Source organism: Clytia hemisphaerica, unplaced genomic scaffold (genome assembly GCF_902728285.1).
Source record: "Clytia hemisphaerica strain Z4C2 unplaced genomic scaffold, Clytia hemisphaerica genome assembly, whole genome shotgun sequence".
In the NCBI taxonomy this organism is placed as follows: Eukaryota; Metazoa; Cnidaria; class Hydrozoa; order Leptothecata; family Clytiidae; genus Clytia; species Clytia hemisphaerica.
Window position 1 is genome coordinate 1,798,497 of NW_027104057.1, and position 17,660 is coordinate 1,816,156.

At 35.2% G+C, this 17,660-nt stretch overlaps 1 protein-coding gene across 1 annotated transcript in view; it reads left to right on the forward strand.

Annotated features, from left to right (window-relative positions):
* The window catches only part of LOC136812301 (SWI/SNF complex subunit SMARCC1-like), a 30,682-nt gene extending 13,247 nt beyond the window's left edge, over positions 1-17,435 (forward strand). Inside the window, exons 2-30 of the mRNA XM_067068798.1 lie at positions 2,603-2,674; positions 2,850-2,897; positions 3,591-3,676; positions 3,773-3,854; positions 6,521-6,613; positions 6,786-6,861; positions 7,118-7,187; positions 7,810-7,885; positions 8,188-8,265; positions 8,499-8,529; positions 8,691-8,826; positions 9,109-9,148; positions 9,490-9,523; positions 9,706-9,768; positions 10,040-10,211; positions 10,527-10,598; positions 10,957-11,070; positions 11,331-11,484; positions 11,778-11,878; positions 12,168-12,207; positions 12,452-12,508; positions 12,675-12,813; positions 13,330-13,452; positions 13,659-13,769; positions 14,182-14,480; positions 14,681-14,815; positions 14,976-15,140; positions 15,748-15,934; positions 16,162-17,435. Coding sequence (XP_066924899.1) covers positions 2,603-2,674; positions 2,850-2,897; positions 3,591-3,676; positions 3,773-3,854; positions 6,521-6,613; positions 6,786-6,861; positions 7,118-7,187; positions 7,810-7,885; positions 8,188-8,265; positions 8,499-8,529; positions 8,691-8,826; positions 9,109-9,148; positions 9,490-9,523; positions 9,706-9,768; positions 10,040-10,211; positions 10,527-10,598; positions 10,957-11,070; positions 11,331-11,484; positions 11,778-11,878; positions 12,168-12,207; positions 12,452-12,508; positions 12,675-12,813; positions 13,330-13,452; positions 13,659-13,769; positions 14,182-14,480; positions 14,681-14,815; positions 14,976-15,140; positions 15,748-15,934; positions 16,162-16,721 — 3,414 coding nt within the window. The 3' untranslated portion in view covers positions 16,722-17,435. The remainder of the gene's footprint in view (positions 1-2,602; positions 2,675-2,849; positions 2,898-3,590; positions 3,677-3,772; positions 3,855-6,520; positions 6,614-6,785; positions 6,862-7,117; positions 7,188-7,809; positions 7,886-8,187; positions 8,266-8,498; positions 8,530-8,690; positions 8,827-9,108; positions 9,149-9,489; positions 9,524-9,705; positions 9,769-10,039; positions 10,212-10,526; positions 10,599-10,956; positions 11,071-11,330; positions 11,485-11,777; positions 11,879-12,167; positions 12,208-12,451; positions 12,509-12,674; positions 12,814-13,329; positions 13,453-13,658; positions 13,770-14,181; positions 14,481-14,680; positions 14,816-14,975; positions 15,141-15,747; positions 15,935-16,161) is intronic.
* The last annotated feature ends 225 nt before the right edge of the window (positions 17,436-17,660 follow it).

Below are 17,660 nucleotides of genomic sequence, written 5' to 3' on the forward strand. Positions count from 1 at the left end.
TGGTTCTATTCCCAGGAGAATAATTTACCGTCAGCAGAATAAGGATTATTTTTATACCTTTCGGCTGGTAATTTTTCAGCTTGAGTTTATGTCTAATGTTGTGGCTTTTTGAAGTGCTTGTTCTAAGAGATGAGGAAATATGAGAAGAGAAGCAATTTGGCCACCATATTTTTTGCATACAATTCAATATGTCAGATGGAAAGGCAAAAAGGTCTATAAGACACAGGATTTGAGTCATGTGAAGACATGGGATTTGAGTGCGTGACTGTGTGCGTGAATCTCTAAAAAACCCGCTCAAATTAAGTAGAAATAAGATGTATACAGGGGGTAACACTACTGGCTACAGGAACTGAAAGCAAATGATTAAGGCCAATGTTTTTGGTTTTTTTGAAGGACAAAAGGTATAGGAAGGTTTACTAAAGGAGGCCTAAAGCCGGGACTATTTGTTAAAAAGATACGGGTAAAAAAGGCACTTTTTTGGGTGATAATATGATTTTACTTAGAAACTTTAATTCTGTTACAATTTACATTATAATTTTTACATTATATTCTGTTAAATTTCAATTCATTCAGCTGACCAAAATGACACAAAAATGACAGAATAACCTGTCAAGATTTTTTCATATTTCTTTGTTGGATAAAACTGTCAATCTCAATAAAAAGTATCTTGACCAGGGGGGGGGCAAGCTGGGGCAAGCAGTTAGGACACGACACACATGACACTTAGTACCGTGGTGGGTCCATTTTTCAAATTTGCGAAATGCAGTAAGTACATCTGTGTATTAACTGCTAAAAGGGGTGGTGTATATTTTGCAAATTCTATCTTTTTTAAGGATCTTCTTTCTAGGACAGTCAGGAATACCTATTAACAGCTTGACACATGACATCACACTTCCAGGAACTCTTAGAACTCTTCTTAGAAATAATTCAAAATAAAACATTCAAATTCAGTTAACAAAGGTAAAAAAGAACATTCGAATTTGAAAATTTCGAACTTTCGAACGTTTTTTATTTTGTTTTGGTAATCCGATCATCCGATCCATAATCGGGAAAAACAGATTATAAAGACTTTTATCAAGCTGGGGGAACTTTGCTTTCAGGGGGGACCTAAATTTGGCGGGGGGCCTAGAACCCCAGTCGGAACCATGAAAAAGGATAAAAAAGATACTCAAAAATTTCCTAGTCCCAGCTAGTCCTTGTAAATTCGTACTCATTCTTATCATTGACCTCCATTATTTGTTATATTTTCATTTGTTTGAAAGTAGTTAGTGGTAAAAACAGGTAAAAACGCACCTCATAAAACCTCTCTGGAGTGTGAAATTCACCTGGAATGCACCGTAGAGAGACATATCCTTATTTTTGGGGGTGGTATATATATTAAGCAAGGTCAAAAACAGTTAGTACACGGTGTACTAAGTGACAGGGGGTGGTGGTGGGGTACAGATTTTTCCAAAAAATCAGTTAGTACACATAGTGTTCTGTACTAACTGCTTGCCCCCCTGTCTTGACAAGAAATCCATAAGCTTTTCATATAGCCAAACAAAATTACAGTACCATAGACTTTTACCAAAAGAAATATAAAAAAGGTCAAATTTCTGTCATTTTCGGCCAAAGCCAACTTTTGTTCCTGCTGTTGCTTTGTGGAAACTTATCCTGCCCATGTGTTTAAACATTCCCATATGTTTTTGATGTTCTTGACTACGGGATGTCAAACCAGAATAAAAAGTTACACAAGAAAAACCATAATTTTCACCTAAAACAGCCTAAAAAGGTGACTTTTTTTGCCAATAATTTTTGATAAAATTGTTCCCCTAATTTTTCCTTTCTATCTAGCAGGTCTTCCTCTACCTTATGTGCTTAAAAGAAAAACCAAATACATTGTCCCTAAAAGCAAGGTTAGCTTCACGAAGTCCCAACTTATAATATAATATAATCCCTTGGTAGAATCTTTGCATTCTTATACATTGTATGGATTCTGGAAAGAATTTGGTTGATTTAAAGGTTTATTATTTTTTTTCTTTTGCCACTTGAGTACACTAAAAGATTCTACAATATTTGAGGAACTCAAATATCTAATAGTTTTTCCACTTGTCTATTTCTCTTGGAAAAAGTGTGCTTAAGGCGATTTCTTTGCTTAAGGTTAAGGTTTCATTTTTCTTTGTGAATTTTCATCTTTAATTTTGATTTAAAGATTTAATAATATCTCAATTGTCTTGGTCTTTTCAGGGTTTAGAATTATTCTAGAACTATGTGAGAGTAGAGAACTCTTAAAAAGGTTTACTAATTCTTTAGATATAGTGAAAAGTTTAGACATCAGTAGTTTATCAAGAAGGCTATCATGTGACAAACTGTGACAAGTACTTTCCTTCCCACGTTTACTTGGGCACAGGCTTACAGCTTTTGGAGTCAAGCATGCATAAGATGATTTCTCTGGCTGACAGAAGGGGGGACTTATCACAGCTTATCACACAAAGCTTGCATCAACTTTGTTTGCATCACGTTTGAAGATGATGTTTATTTTAAGCATGTCAGAATTTCAATTGTATCAAGCCAAAAATACAAATTGTTTTAGTATATATCTGTTTTGATTTTGTTCTTTTAGTTTGTTCAATCTGATTCACCAAGCTCAAAATCGATTTCTGATTTGGTCAAGCAACTTATTCAATTTCAAGAGGTACTAATAATAACAATATCTTTTGTTAACCAAATGAGTTTGTCTCTGAACTGTTAAATCATTTATCTTTTTACCTTTCATTTAACCAAGGTTAGACGAATCAATGATGTCAGAGTGCTCGATGGGTAACCAGAGCCATATATATTATATAATTACCTTACATTTATATTTTTAGGATTCATTTGGAAAAAGTGTTGCAAAGCCTCCACTTACAAGAGTTCCTGTGAGTAAAACTTTTAAACTAAAGTTGGATTTACAGTTTTTTATTAATACCAAAAATGTGTTTTTATCATATGAAAATAGAGTGTGAGACCATTTCTTGATCGCAGTAGAATCAATTATATTACGTAAAGTTGAAATCTTTCTGAAATGTCGTTCTTTTCCAATTTTCATATTCATGCCAAGTGACTTAGTTACATTTTTTCCTTTAGTAGCTATCACAGAAACAAAAAGTTTTTAAAGAGCAATTTAAAGCCCATACTTATCAATAAAGGCAAAATTTGAAGCACTTTGGTCACTGGTAATTTTTTGAGTTAGAAATCGAGTTTTGGCCTTCAGAGTAACCATTGTGGGTGGTCAATACGCTCTACAGGTGTTAAAAAAAATTTAAAAACCAGGCCACTTTTGAAGGGTTTATTTTAAATGTATAGCATTGTATTTGCAAAAATGAAAATGAATCTATTGAATTGAATCTATTTTCAATCATCATAGAGAGAATACATTTTCATTTTGCTCACTATCTCTATCTTTTTGACATTTGTTGACATTTTTTGACACAATAAAAATTCTCCAAATATTGAGTTTTAAAACTCAATTCAAAATTGATTCTTTTGGCCGTATAACGGCCACAAAAAAGCTTGGAATTTTCACTGCAATATCAATTAATTATGTGTTGTATCACCTGTATTTTTTTTAGATGAAAATATTTCTAGACTTCACTTCTGGTGGAGGATTGTGTCAAATTCTATCGAGTGCATTCAAATACAAAGTTGACCAAGGATGGTGTGATTTTTTAAATTCAGGGTTTTTATTTATTTTGCAGCCACCATGTGATAACTACACATAAACCATACATTGTTTATTACTTCTTTCCAAAAGGAGAAGGTTCGACTTTCAATCTCCAGCCAGAGTGGACAGAAATGTGGAACTGTTTTTGAATATTGAAAGATCTTTGAAAGAGGTGAATTTTTTTTAAATAATTTCGCTATTACTGTAATACTGATGATATTCCGAGGTTCTAGTAAGATGGGAAGTCTTTGTCATTCGGAACAACAATTTACATGTGCTCTGAAATGATATCATTGAGGTATTTGTTATCATTTTCTTACACAGCATTTTTAAACAAAAAATGGTAAGAACAAATTTCTAATACCGGGTGCGCCACAAAAAAGTTTCTCTCTTTAAAACTAATTTTCCCGAAATCTAAAAATTTTAAAAGAACCATTCCTATTCCATTGGAAAGAAGAAAGATAAACTTAAATTTTGATGGGTCATTTATTAAATTCGGTTCATTAGATCGAGAGTTATGCTCTATTGAATAAAAAAGTTACTTTCTGAAAGTGCTCACAAACGTTAAAAATCGACCTATCAAATGAAACAAAAAATTATTAACATAATGCATCAGTATTTTCGTTTCAGTCATTAAAAATGATAATTAGCTGTCTAAATGACCGTTTGTTATATAAAGGAAGATTGAATTTCAATAAAAGGTAGAAAATTCGTCGAAAAAAGCCAAAAAATCTGGTAAAATTCATAAAAATACATCAGCGATTTTAAGTACATGAAAAGCCGTTCGGGCCCAAAGACCGTACTTTCTTTTACCGGTCCATGACCGGCTTTTTGCCCGCTTAGGCCGTTTGGGTCATATTAAAAGCCGATGAAAGTCCGCTAGAGAAAGCGGCTTATTAAGCGGCCTTAGCGGCTTAGTTACCGGTTTGCTGTTTTTGCTGGCCGCTTTTATTCTGTTTTCGTTTGCCGGCTTTATGTATGACTGCAAAAAGTTTTATTATCTGGTGTCTTTACTTTTTATTGACTGTCGAGAATGTCAAGAATATTGACGTTCGAATGTTTATCATAACATTCGAATCTCTTCAAAACGTTCGAATAAAGACAAAAAACATTCGAAGTTTTAAAGAATGTTGTGACTAGACTTTTTTTTAAATCAAAACAAAGAAGGAAGAAGAAAAAATTTCGAAGAGCAGGCAAGCAGTGATGGGTTTCATCTTTTTTGTTTATATACAGTGGGGCTTTTAGAAAACCAGTTATTGTTAGCTGCAAAGTGAGATTAATTTACTATGATGAGTAGACTTAGCACTTTCGTCAAAGACAAAGAACAAAGGTAAGATAATTAATCCTTATTCTATATTGTTTTGGTTTGGAGGAAAGAAGGCTGTGAGCAAATGGTATATAAAATAAAGAACAAAGTTGGTAAAACAGAGGAGGGTTAAACAGCCGGGTCAAACTGAAGTAGGGGTAACTTATAGTTTCGAAGGTCACACGAAATATCGAGAATATAAAGGAGGTCAAAGAGAGACAGGGGTGCCTTTCTGTTACGAGAGAAATCAAAATTGGAGGAGGTCACGAAGGTCAAATTGAGACAGGGGCATGTGCTTAGTCAAAGAGGAGACGTAATAGTTATAGATGAGGTCAAAGTGAGGCAGGGGTGTCTTTTTTACGAGGAAAATACAATTAGAGGAAGTCGTATTGGGGCAGGGAGTCTTTTCGTTAAAACGAAAGAGTAAAAACAAAATAAATTGAGCACAAAATGAAGACCACAAAGCAAAGGCAAGGAACTGTCTTACCTCAGAAATATAAATGATTTATAATATAAAAAGAGGCTCTTTTTTTGGGTCTGCCCTTTTATTATAGTTGTCTAATTTTATTTAAAAAAAGGTAACATAATTCAGGTCTTTGATTTTATCCTTATGAATGAAAGCAAGAAAGAAAGAAAGGAAGAACTCAAAAAAGGTGGTAAATCCCTGGTGAAAAACTTTTGGAGATTGTTCGTCAATGAAGCTTCCAAAAAGTTTGTTTTGTTTCTTTCGTTGCCGGCAAACGCATTGACCGGTCTTTTTACCGGACTTTAGCGCGATCGGCTGCGGCTGGCCGCGGCCGCGAAAAACAGAGGCCGCTTAGAAAGCCGCTTTAAAGTGAAACGAGAGTGGCCGATCCATAGCCGATAAAAAAAGAGGCGGGACCGGTAAAAGTAAAATCTAGGCCGCTAAAAAGCCGCTTTTCTACCGCTTTTTGGCCGATCGGTCTGGACTGGTCTTTTCAGGTACTTAAAATCGCTTGGGGAGTCACATATGGGTTTCGAGGTACATCCAGCCTTACATATACTTTATCCAGTCTAGAACCAAAAATCTGAGGAAAATTTGTTAAAAGTAAATTGAAATGATTTTGATGAAAATTTTAAACCCTTTCGTTCCATCAGTTTCAAAATTTATGTGTTTAGTTACTGAAAAATGGTCTTAATCATTTAAAGCCTCTTGCGATTACCAATTTTAAAATAAAAATTTGATAGTTCGATTTTTAACGTTTCGGGCACTTTCTGAAAGTAACTTTTTTATTCGATTGAGCATAACTTTTGATCTAATGAATCGAATTTATTAAATGACCCATCAAAATTTAAGTTTATCTTTCTTCTTTCTGATGGAATAGGAATGGTTGTTTCTTGATTCTTACATTTCGAAAAAATCAGTTTTAAAGAGAGAAACTTTTTTGTGGCGCACCCGGTATTTCATCCAGAATTTTCCATAATCACTTAAATAATAAGATATTGCTGTTTGCCTTGGAAATTTTGATATTCTGTGTTAAGCTTACAACATACTTTCTTTCCTATTATAGAAAAGTCTCCTTCAACTACCAAAAGTGTTCTTGAACCCTGACATAGAATCCAAACAGATTTCAAAAATGAAAGAAATAATCAAAAGACACATGGTAGGCACTTGAAATTAATTCTGTTTTAAAACTTTTCATTTCACTTTCCTTTGAAAACAGTGATCCAAACATTATTTTGCATATAATTGAATTTCACAACTTTTGATTTGGAGTTAATATACGCAATATATCCTTACAATTTTACTTTTGAGCCAATTAATTTTCTTTTTAGGGAGTTATAGTTGATGATAAAGACAAAGCAACTCATATCGTAACTACAGGCCCACCGCCAAACCAACAGCCAGATGGTATGAGGCACATTCCTTTTAATTGACTCAAATATTAAATTTGGAAATGCTTTTTAATCTTTACAGCTAGAAAGGATGAAAAATTCATTATTAGAAGTAAAAGGGTCTCTTCTTGTAAAAAATAAAAATATGTCTTGCCAAATTTGACGGTGAAAATCATCAAAGAGTTGTGTTTATGAATGGATGTTTTATTAAAGGGTACAATCTGAAAATTGAAGGACATTAATGTTAACTGGCCAACCTTTGATTCTTTTAGAGGACTGGATTCGTCCGATCTTGAAAAAAGACAAGCAAGTTCTTGTTCATTGGTGGTACTACCCTGACAGGTATGATGCTGTTTTAATAGTACTAGCTGTTCCGGCGTCATCCAAGACGACTCAATTTTTTTCTCGCTTCGCTGGCTTTTATTTTGCCGTCAAACTCTCTATAATTTGAAAAACTTTGGTGCCAAGATAAAGGAGTGAAATTAAACACATGATTTGAGATTCTTAGGGCAATGGCAACAAAATACCATGCAAATGAAATTTTTTATTAAATTCAAAAAATGATAAAGACAATTTTAAGTTGCTCTTTTTTAGCCTTTATCATAACCTTTTTGATTTTTATATTTTGTTTTAGATTTGTCCTTTTCTATAAAAAAATGTTGTTTTGTTTTGAAAAGAATTCGAATGTCATTTTAATGATCAAATAAGTCAGTTTAAATGTCAATTACATTTGAAAACATAAAAAAAATAAAAGAGAGAAAAAAAAGAAAAACATTTAGGTGGGCAAGTCAAGGCAGAAATTAAATATTATAATGCAAAGCAAAACAAAAGTCATCTTTTAAAAAAATAGAGCATTTCATTAAAAAATGGTTTGAATTCATCCTAAGAATATCATGATTTGTTAAATCTAAAGGTGAATACCATTTTCGATCTTATTGATAATAAAACATCTTTTTAATTTCAGTTATGATTCCTTGATTTCGGTGAGTGAGTGTGACCAAGAACCAGAAGATCCACCTCAAAGGACAAAACCATGGGAGGTAAAATAACCAAAGCAGCAGCTCTGCATTTTCTTTCTACCTCCTGTTTTTTATTCTTTTTTTTCGCACCTGAATGAACCTTAAAAAGACTTTGCAATAGTTTAAAAAAAATCAAACATGTGACGTTTATTGTTGGGCAATTCTGAGAATTGGGGTTGCTCCTAGATCACTACTCCTGACACATAGCAAAAATAAGCGTGATGTATAATGTATCCTCTCCTTTGGAACGGCCTTTGTTTTACTTATTTTCTTGACTATTCACCTGTCCAATCTACAAAGTCTTTTATTGATATTTCATCAAGGTGAATGGTCGTTGGTTGTATGATTTGGATATTTACAATGAATGGATGAACGAGGAAGATTATGAAATTGAATCAGATGTAAGCTATTATCATCATTTTTTAGAGGTGTAAAAATGCGGAAAAATGAAACCCCCTTTTTCCAATCTCAGCTCCTTCCAATGTACCGTTCAGTTCTTAGATAGCCTATTCGACTGGTTTTGAACCCTGTAAAAATAATTGAAAGACTCGAATCTGTTAAATTAAAAGTCCTAGATTACTATTCAATTGAAAATTTAGGTTCCTATAAACTGAAAATGCTATTGTCTTTATAGGGTCCAAGCAGTGGTGCCACCTCACCCTCTGGTAAGCACAATTTTTTTTTAAATCAATTTTTTTCTGATACAGAGAAAAAAAGCATTTTTTCTTGGACAGACACGCCCTTATCTTCTTTTAGACAACAGGTGTATATTGATGCAATGCTAGCTTCCATAGAACAAAATATTATTCTTTTCATTATTGTACAGGATCTAAGCGAAAGGTGAAAGGTCGTTTGGCAAGTAGCGACGAATCAAGTGCTGGGCGTAAACGAAAATTGATGCAGTCTCCTGAACCAAATGGTAAAAAGAAGAAACGTGGAAAGAAAGAAGGTGACGCGGACGGGTAAGGTTTTACTCATCTCATTTTTCAAGCACTTTTTGTTTATTGTAATACAGTATTTGTGATTTTTGAACTTTGCCGTTCAAGGGTTATAAAATCTTTTAAAACAGATGACTATATTTTCATGGACAAATATACGTAATAACCAGTGTTTAACATCCACAGTAAATTATTTTTTTCAATATAGCCCGTTAAACTTCTTTCGCCTCAATAATTGTAATATTTATAAAAAACTTGTCATTTTTAACAACCTTGAAAGTATACTTTATTTTTTTTTCTTTATAGAGAGGAGAACGAAAATGAAGATCCTGAACCAGTTCCGAACGTAAGTCAGTCAAAGTTCTGGTCTTTATCTTTACAGTTTATTTTGATAATCTTTTGTACTTTTTTAACAAACTTTTGGCCTACCTTAAGCGAAATTTTAGTATTTCAAGCCTTAAAACAGGGTTTTTCATATTCGCTAAATAGAAATTCTCGCCAAATTTTATTTTTCAAGCAATCTGCCAAATCAAAAACCGTATGAAAAAACTTTTTGCGGCCATCTGTCTAATTAAATTCCCGCCAAAATTTCTTCCCTTAAGTTAAATGTAAGGTAAAAAATTATTTGGTTGGGTCATTGTAGAAGCAACAATTATGTTATCTCTTTACATTTTTTCTTCTTATTAGCCAAAGCCAGTTGAAGTTGATGACATACAACTGGGTAAGTTTTCTCTTTCAAGAAATTGCGGACATCACAACTTCAATCCTCATTTAAATCAGTGATGGTCATTGTAATGAATATCGGTCAGAGTATGTTTACAATTAGGAAGGAGTGCCGGAGAAAATAAATTCTTTACAGATCGATGCAGTGTGCTTTCAACTCAATGATTATAAATCTTTCAGGTATCATTTCCAAAGTGAGCCAAGTTGAAGATATTTCTAATAACACACCGGCAAACGAAAAAGGTATTCTTCTTATTCCTAAGGACCTATTTACATTATGATTTAGTTGGCGATTTTGGGTGTAATAACATCTTACCGCTCATCTGTTATAAAAATCAGATAGTAAATCAACTAATCTGCCTTTGCTTGCATCTGAGTGTTTGAAGAATTGAAATTTTCTTCTGCACATTTCTAGACACGCAATTAGTGGTTTAGATACTTCACAAGCCCTTGAGTTTCGTCCTTGTAAACTCACTAAATTTCATTAAATGCATCTTTTTCTCATCTCTTGAAGCCAAAGCAAAAGCAACACCAGTGGAAGGCCAGAAGGAGAAGAAGAAAGATACCGTGCCAAGAATGTCGGAAAGTGTCAGTCGTGATCCAGAAACTCCACACGATGACAACCTACCTGAACAAACACGACATATTGTTGTTCCCAGCTACGCCGCTTGGTTCGATTATAACAGGTATGGTAATGTTTGTGGATTTTTTAAGCCCCTTGTCTTTGTTTAGATTATAAAGTCCTTCCATTTTTCATGTGGATAATCACTAACAGCCTTTTCTTTTCTTCATCAAAAACAATGAAAATTACGTGATTGTGTAAAATAACATTATCCAGATGATAGGAGACGGACTTTAAAAGCGTGAGTCTCTGCCTCGTATTTAATTTTCAGGCTTTTTAATTCTTAAAGACGTGTACTAACCTCTAAACAATGAACCCAATCTTTTTTGGTGATGAATGATCAATGACAAACAGTTTTCTTTTCTATTGTTCACTTTAGCATTCATGCCATCGAACGACGTGCTTTACCAGAATATTTCAACGGAAAAAATAAATCAAAATCACCAGAAATGTAAGCTGATAGCTGCATGCATCTATGTTTTGATGGGCTGATTTAAATCTCATTCTTATATCTTTTTTATATTTTTGAGTTGTTAGTGGATCACTGCCATAACATACCCGATTTATTTTATTGTTTCAAATGATCTGAATTCATGAGAGATTTTCGTAATTGCAGTAATTCTTTTACTTTCGAACTTTATATTATAACATATTTGTTTGATATGAAGGTGAGATCTCTCATAACCCAAGGTAATTCTGTATATAATATATTTGAATTAATTCAGCTCAACCGAATTTAAAGACATTCTTATAGAAAAATGTATATTCGGATGCGAATAATCTATTGAAATCTTTATCTCTTCCCTCAGATACATGGCATACAGAAACTTCATGATCGATTCCTATCGTCTCAACCCGACAGAATATTTGACGGCCACGGCATGTCGACGTAACTTGTGCGGTGACGTCTGTGCCATCGTCAGGTCAGTGTCCTTTTCAGTAGTAGCCTTCAGTTTTACGACATAGCCACAGACTGTCAAGAAGTTTTACTAGTCCCTTAATGTTTATAAAATGAGCGAGCTTTTGAAAAGATGAGAACATGCGAGAAAGGTTTGTGTAAGTCTTTGAAATAATTTGAATTCGACAAAATCATAGTTAAATGCCTTCTACAGTTTTTTACCATTCTTCAGTATTATCAATCTTATGAAGTAGAGAGACACCCATTATTTCTCTTAAATTTCAGAGTGCATGCATTTTTGGAGCAATGGGGCTTGGTCAATTACCAGGTGGACACTGAGAGTCGTCCCCTGCCAATGGGTCCTCCTCCCACCTCCCATTTTCACGCCCTTGCTGATACACCCTCTGGACTTCAACCACTACAAGCTTCTAAGTCTCAAGTAAGTGATGATATTTAATGTGCTTATAATATTCGATAGTTTATTTTAAAACTTTCGGAACTTTGAGAAAATGACTTTTTTGTCATAGGTTAGAACTTTTGAAATTTTTCGGATATAAATGTCTTGATATACACAAGCGCATGCACTGTTTACTGAAGCCTTCCACTTACATTTTTGTTCTCCTAAAGAATCAAATCAAAGATATCCAGAACATCAGAGAACATTGCTCTTTTTTGAAAATTTCCACTTCAGTTTGAATCGTTTAGTCACCACTATTATCTCTCTGAAAACAGCTCACGGCATCGCAACAATTGGTCAATTTAGCGGACAAAGACAAACCAGATGGCGAGAAAAAAGATGAAGAAAATCCACCCACCGATCTCGAAAACTTTGGGTACGTATAGTGTTTATTACTCATATTGTATAAAAAGATCATTTTTTGATCGAAAACCTGATTTTTAACAGAGACATAAGCAAAACTATCATTTCAGTTGCCGCCCGTCCATTTAATTGATATTTTCTCCTGCGAATTGCACGGATCCAAGGCAAAATACTAATTCAAAATTCGTTCGAAAGCCTAGAATGCTCTTTTACAAATCTAAAATATTTTTTTGACAGAATGTGTTGATATTCATGTTTTTTTTCTCTCGATATTATACGGATTCATTCTTTTCTTGTTGCAGTCTTCGAAACGACATCTATCTTACCAAGAAAGCACAAAAGGTAATAAAAGTAAACATGACTTTCAGACCTTTCCAACTGTACTGTAACTTAATGAATGAAAGGGAGAGACTTGGCAGTGTATAGTTTGGGTGGGTTGTACAGTCCAATTATGATTCATTTTCAGTGTCCAATATTTTCTGGAATATTATACAAAAAATGCATTACAATTATGATGGTGAAAGCAGACCCTCTCGACATCTCATCTTGCATCCTTGTTTATGATTTTCTTATTTTATCACTTTAGAGTCGGTCTTCAGCTTACAAAGAATGGACAGATCAAGAAACGTTACTTTTGCTAGAGGTAAGTTTTTCTTTTGAAAGCTCTATAGCTCATAGTGGAGGGGTTTTCCGGAATAGTGAGTATAAGTATGTCTTCGAAAACTGGTTCTTTTCGAAATTCTCGGTCTTGATGAAATGTATATTACTATTGATATAATGGGAAATTCTCAATTTGATTGTAATGCAAGGGTTTGGAGCTTCACAAGGACGATTGGAATAAAGTGTCCGAACACGTGGGTACGAGAACACAGGACGAATGTATCATGCAATTCCTCAAGTTGCCCATCGAAGATCCATATCTGGAAAAAGATTCCACCGGTTTCCTTGGTAATAAACATTTACAAATATTTATTTATTAGTCTAACGTTCGATACCCTTCTTAAAGTTTGTTGATATTGGCTCTTCCAGATATAAAATATTTTGGAATTTACCCCCTGGACATTGTGATTTTTGACCCCCCCCCCTGGACAACGGATCTCACCCACTGGACAGGCATCAGTTGACAGGCATCAGTTGACCCCCCCCCCTAATCAGAGTAAGTTTGGTAAATTTTGCAGATTTTTCACTACCCCCGGACAAAATATCCATTATATCCTCCACCCCCCCCCCCATGTACAAAATTTTCTGGAAGGGCTCTATACTTGAATACTGTGATTTTTTTTAAAACTGCGTCAACTTAAAGTGGTTCAATGTCAACTAGTTAGTCAACACTACTTCTACATTACAATTAAATAATAATGAAGAGTTATTATAAATAAATGGATTCTTTTATAATTATTTTAGAAATTCGAGAAAAGTATGTCCTATCTCAGCTATTTCTGAATTATTTTCTTCTCTTTATAGGTCCCTTGGCATTCCAACCGACGCCTTTCAGTCAATCAGGAAATCCAATCATGTCTACTGTTTCATTCCTGGCCTCTATTGTGGACCCGCGTGTGGCCAGCGCCGCTGCAAAAGCTGCCGTTGGTAAGTGTAATAATCAAAAAGTTTTTATAAGTATTTTTACAATTTAAGACATAACCATGGTAAGTTAATGAATTTCAACGGAATTCTGAGCGCTTGTTGTTCATACCGAATCTTTCTCAAGTAACAAAGTAAGCTAGATTATTTGTATATTTTGTTATTGCTTTAGACCGAAAGTCATGTTCTATATCAGTGAGGTTTTGTTTTAGATGAGTTTTCTCGATTAAAAGAAGAGATTCCTGAGGAGCTTATCGACGCACATGTTGAAAAAGCGAAAGCAGAGATGCCCAATGGTGTCAGTGAAGAGAAACCCACTGAAGGTATGCGTCGTTTTGTTTTCAAGGAAACCTTTGCTTGTATACTGTTTTTTTTTCTTCAAAATTTTAAGTATTCCCTCTGATGCCTAATAGATAGAGTTTTGGAGAAAATGATGGGGAAAAAGTAATACATGTAACCCGGGAGAACCCTAGGTCAACTTAAAAGGGGACTAAATACAGAAGAATAAAGGGTAAAGAATGAAAACGAAAGCAATAAACAGGATGGTCTGCCAGAGTGGTGTCCCGGTCGGGCATTGATCAATTTAGATCACAGATTTGTCGGGTATGTTATATCATCAATTGTACTGGTTTTTACTGGTTTTTACTGGTTTTTATGACTTTATCGGTTAAAACAGCGTATGGCTCAATATTTACTGACTTTTTTATTCATCATCAACTTGTTCAAACTCTATAGAAGCTGCACCAATGCAAGTTGATGAAGCTGTACCCACTACAACACCTACTACAAACGCCCCCACTACCGAAACCACACCCTCTACAACACCCGCAACTGATCCAGCACAACCACAAGTCAACGGTGAAGTTCATCAAGACGAGAAACCACAATCAGAGACGCCCACACCCGCCCCTGCACCACCCAAGGAGCCCAGTGAGGAGGAAAAGAAGAAACTTGCAAACCGCGAGAAAGTTCCGGTGGGCAATATCAAGACTGCGGCCGCCGCTGCTATCGCCTCTGCCGCTGTTAAAGCAAAGGTAGTACATGAAATCTAAGTCTTTAAAGAAAAATGTGAACGTTTTAGAGATTTTGATAGATATACTTTTTAAATATTGCTTGTCCCGAGGATCATACAATTAAAATAGATAAACTTTTTGAAACCTTTTCGAACATTACCCTTGTTATCAAATTGTAAAGTGTGTTTCAACAACTACATACATGTTGTGTTCTCGTTTAGTATTTGGCGCAAGTGGAAGAACGAAAGATCAAAAGTTTGGTTGCTCTGCTCGTCGAAACTCAAATGAAGAAACTGGAGATCAAATTGCGCCATTTTGAAGAGTTAGAGACTATTATGGACAAAGAACGTGAAATTGTGAGTTTCCTCGGGGCTGTCTAACTACTGTTTCACATTGCATCACTGTACATCTAATTTCATCAATACCTTCCTGGGATTGGATGTGAATTTGAATAGGGTCATCTCTTTAAATTTCTGGACGGCGTTGTTTGAATTTTTTTTCACTTTTACTTTTCAGCTTGAGCAACAACGTCAATCGTTGATTAAAGAACGGCAGGAATTTTTCGCTGATCAACTCAAAGCTCAAGAAGCACGCGCATCCAAAACGCCTGCCATCGCTGATTTCTTTCCACATGGTCCACAGGCTAAACCGGCTGCTGTTCCAACACCTGAAGAAACACCGGTATAATGTCCTACTTTTTATTGCTTGCTTCCTATTCAAATGAATTTGCAGTATTACCCATGTATAAAGTCGGTCTGCACCACTAAGCTAACCCGAACAAGTGTTTCGACATACTGCGGCGGGTTAATGCTTTTCTTTAATCAGGTTGCTCTAAAATATAAAACGGCAAATACACGTTTTTTTCGAATTGTTCTATACGAATTGAATGAAATGAAAATGGGCCAAATCTTTAGAATACCCTAAGAATACCCTCTAGGGTGAGTTTGATAAGAATACAGTCATTTTGTATTTGGTTAACAGAAAAAACTGCTTCCTTTGTTAGACTTGAATTTAAACTTTGAGACAGAAATGTAATTTTAGCTCCAAATGTTCATTCAAAAGTCCAAAACTCTCAAATTGATCATTTCTCATGTTTGTAAAAAAGTCAAGTCTAAAAAAGTAAGAATACGTTAAGCATATTTCACCCTCAATTTTAGCAATTTCTTAAGAATACTTGACCGTCATCCAAAGTACACTATTCTTATAAAAATAGCGTGTAGCTGACGTTGAAAAATTCCTTAATGATTACATGATAATAAATTGATGCATCTTCTCCTCTAAACTTCAGGCTGCACCTCCTTCTACCACGGCCGCCCCAATGATGGGAAACATTCCATCCCAGCAACCTCAACCGACGCCTATGCAGCCACAACCGACGCCTCCCGCCGGTCTTCTTGCGCAACCACACAGTCAAACGGAAAACAAAATCCCCAATCCTGACTTTCTACAACATCAAATGACAGCCGCAAGAGCAGGTACCTATCATTTCATTCAAATTTGGAGGCATGAATAGTGAAGTTGTGGCGTTAGGAAAGAAGCTATATATACACCAAATTCTTCATGAAAACTATGTGTTGATTTTACCTTCCAGGCTCCTGGTCTAGAAATTAAGTTAATTCTGGTTTTGTACCACAAACAGCTATTAAACCATTTTACTGGCCTGATTTCCCTTGATTGATTTCCCCTTATTTGTTTCTTTAAGGCGGAGCAGCGCTTTCAGTTTTATCTCCACTCGACCCAGCGAAAGGTGATACGCAATCAGATGCTTCAACTACGGGCGTGCAAAGCACATCAGGCGAACTGCTCACAGCAAAAGCTCCCATGCCGTTAAGCAGTGCACAAGAAGACAAAAGTAAACCTCCTGAGCTTCCACCTTACGGTGCAGTTCCCCAACAAGTTCAAGCACCCCCTGCACCCATGAACACGCCACCACCAGTAACCAAAGGGCGTTCAAGAGGGCGTGGCAAGGGACGTGCTTCGCAAAGCGCTAACGTTGCCCAGCAACAGCAACAACAACAACAGCAAGATATGCAACAGCAACAGCAACAACAGCATCAAGCGTTCATGGGGAACCTCCCTCCTTACAGCGGCTATACTGGTTTCCCTGGCAACCAAATGCCACCAGGCATGCCGGGAATGCAAGGCTTCCAACCCAATCCCATGATGCAAGGTGGGAACATGATGCCTAATTTAAACCAAGGACAATTTCCACCGGGTCAATTTCCCCCTGGTGCAGGAGGCCAATTCCCTCCTATGGGTTGATTACAGTAATAGACAGTGATTTTAAAAGACATGTACAAAAGAAAGGTTGAACATTTATTTATAAACATTCTTTTTCTGGATTGTCAATTATATTCGCCCGATCGACATTATGAGCTTGAATGAGATATCGACTCGAAAGATTTACATATACACATCATGGAGAGGAGATTATTTCAACATGTCCTCGCTGGATTTTTATCTTAATTTATTACCGAGAAGGCTCTGTTTTTGGGAAATCGTTCGCGGTAAAGTTTTTGAAAATATTTTCCGATTATTTGAATTCGTGATGTAATATTGTCATAACTTGTTATACACACCCCCAAAAAAGACTTATATATAATGTAAACATAACTAGTGGCATCACGACATTACGTCGTGAATAACATCAATTTGAATCACTTTAAATCTTTTCACTAATTGGGATTTTTTTCTCGGAATCGATGCAATTAGCACTTGATGCCATTTAATGTTCCATTTGATAATAAATTGAGCATATAAAAAGTAATGGTCGTCCTTTCGGAAAAAGTTGCAAATCATTGCAACGGAGTATTTTACGTTCATTTTTTAAGTATTGAATATTAGAGGTTAATTTTTTTGAGAAATATTAAGTTTGTTGTAATAAACACAAGTAGAGATAAACATTTTTTAAACCAAACATATCAAATTTTAAAAGTAGAAAATCGTGAAAATAAACGACCTTTGTTGTCTTGTCCATCCCTTTTAGAGTTTACAAAAGTTATTTTTCAAAACCCTACCACTAGTAATGTTCGTCCAAAATATTCATTACTAGGCCATTTACCCGATTTACTCTTAGGTTCCTAATAAACGGGGGGACCTTGGAAATTGTACTTATGTCATTGTACTTCTGTCTCTGTCATTAAACCAAATTAATTTTCGCCGAAAAATTGTTCTTGCTAAAATTCTGGATTTAACTACTCA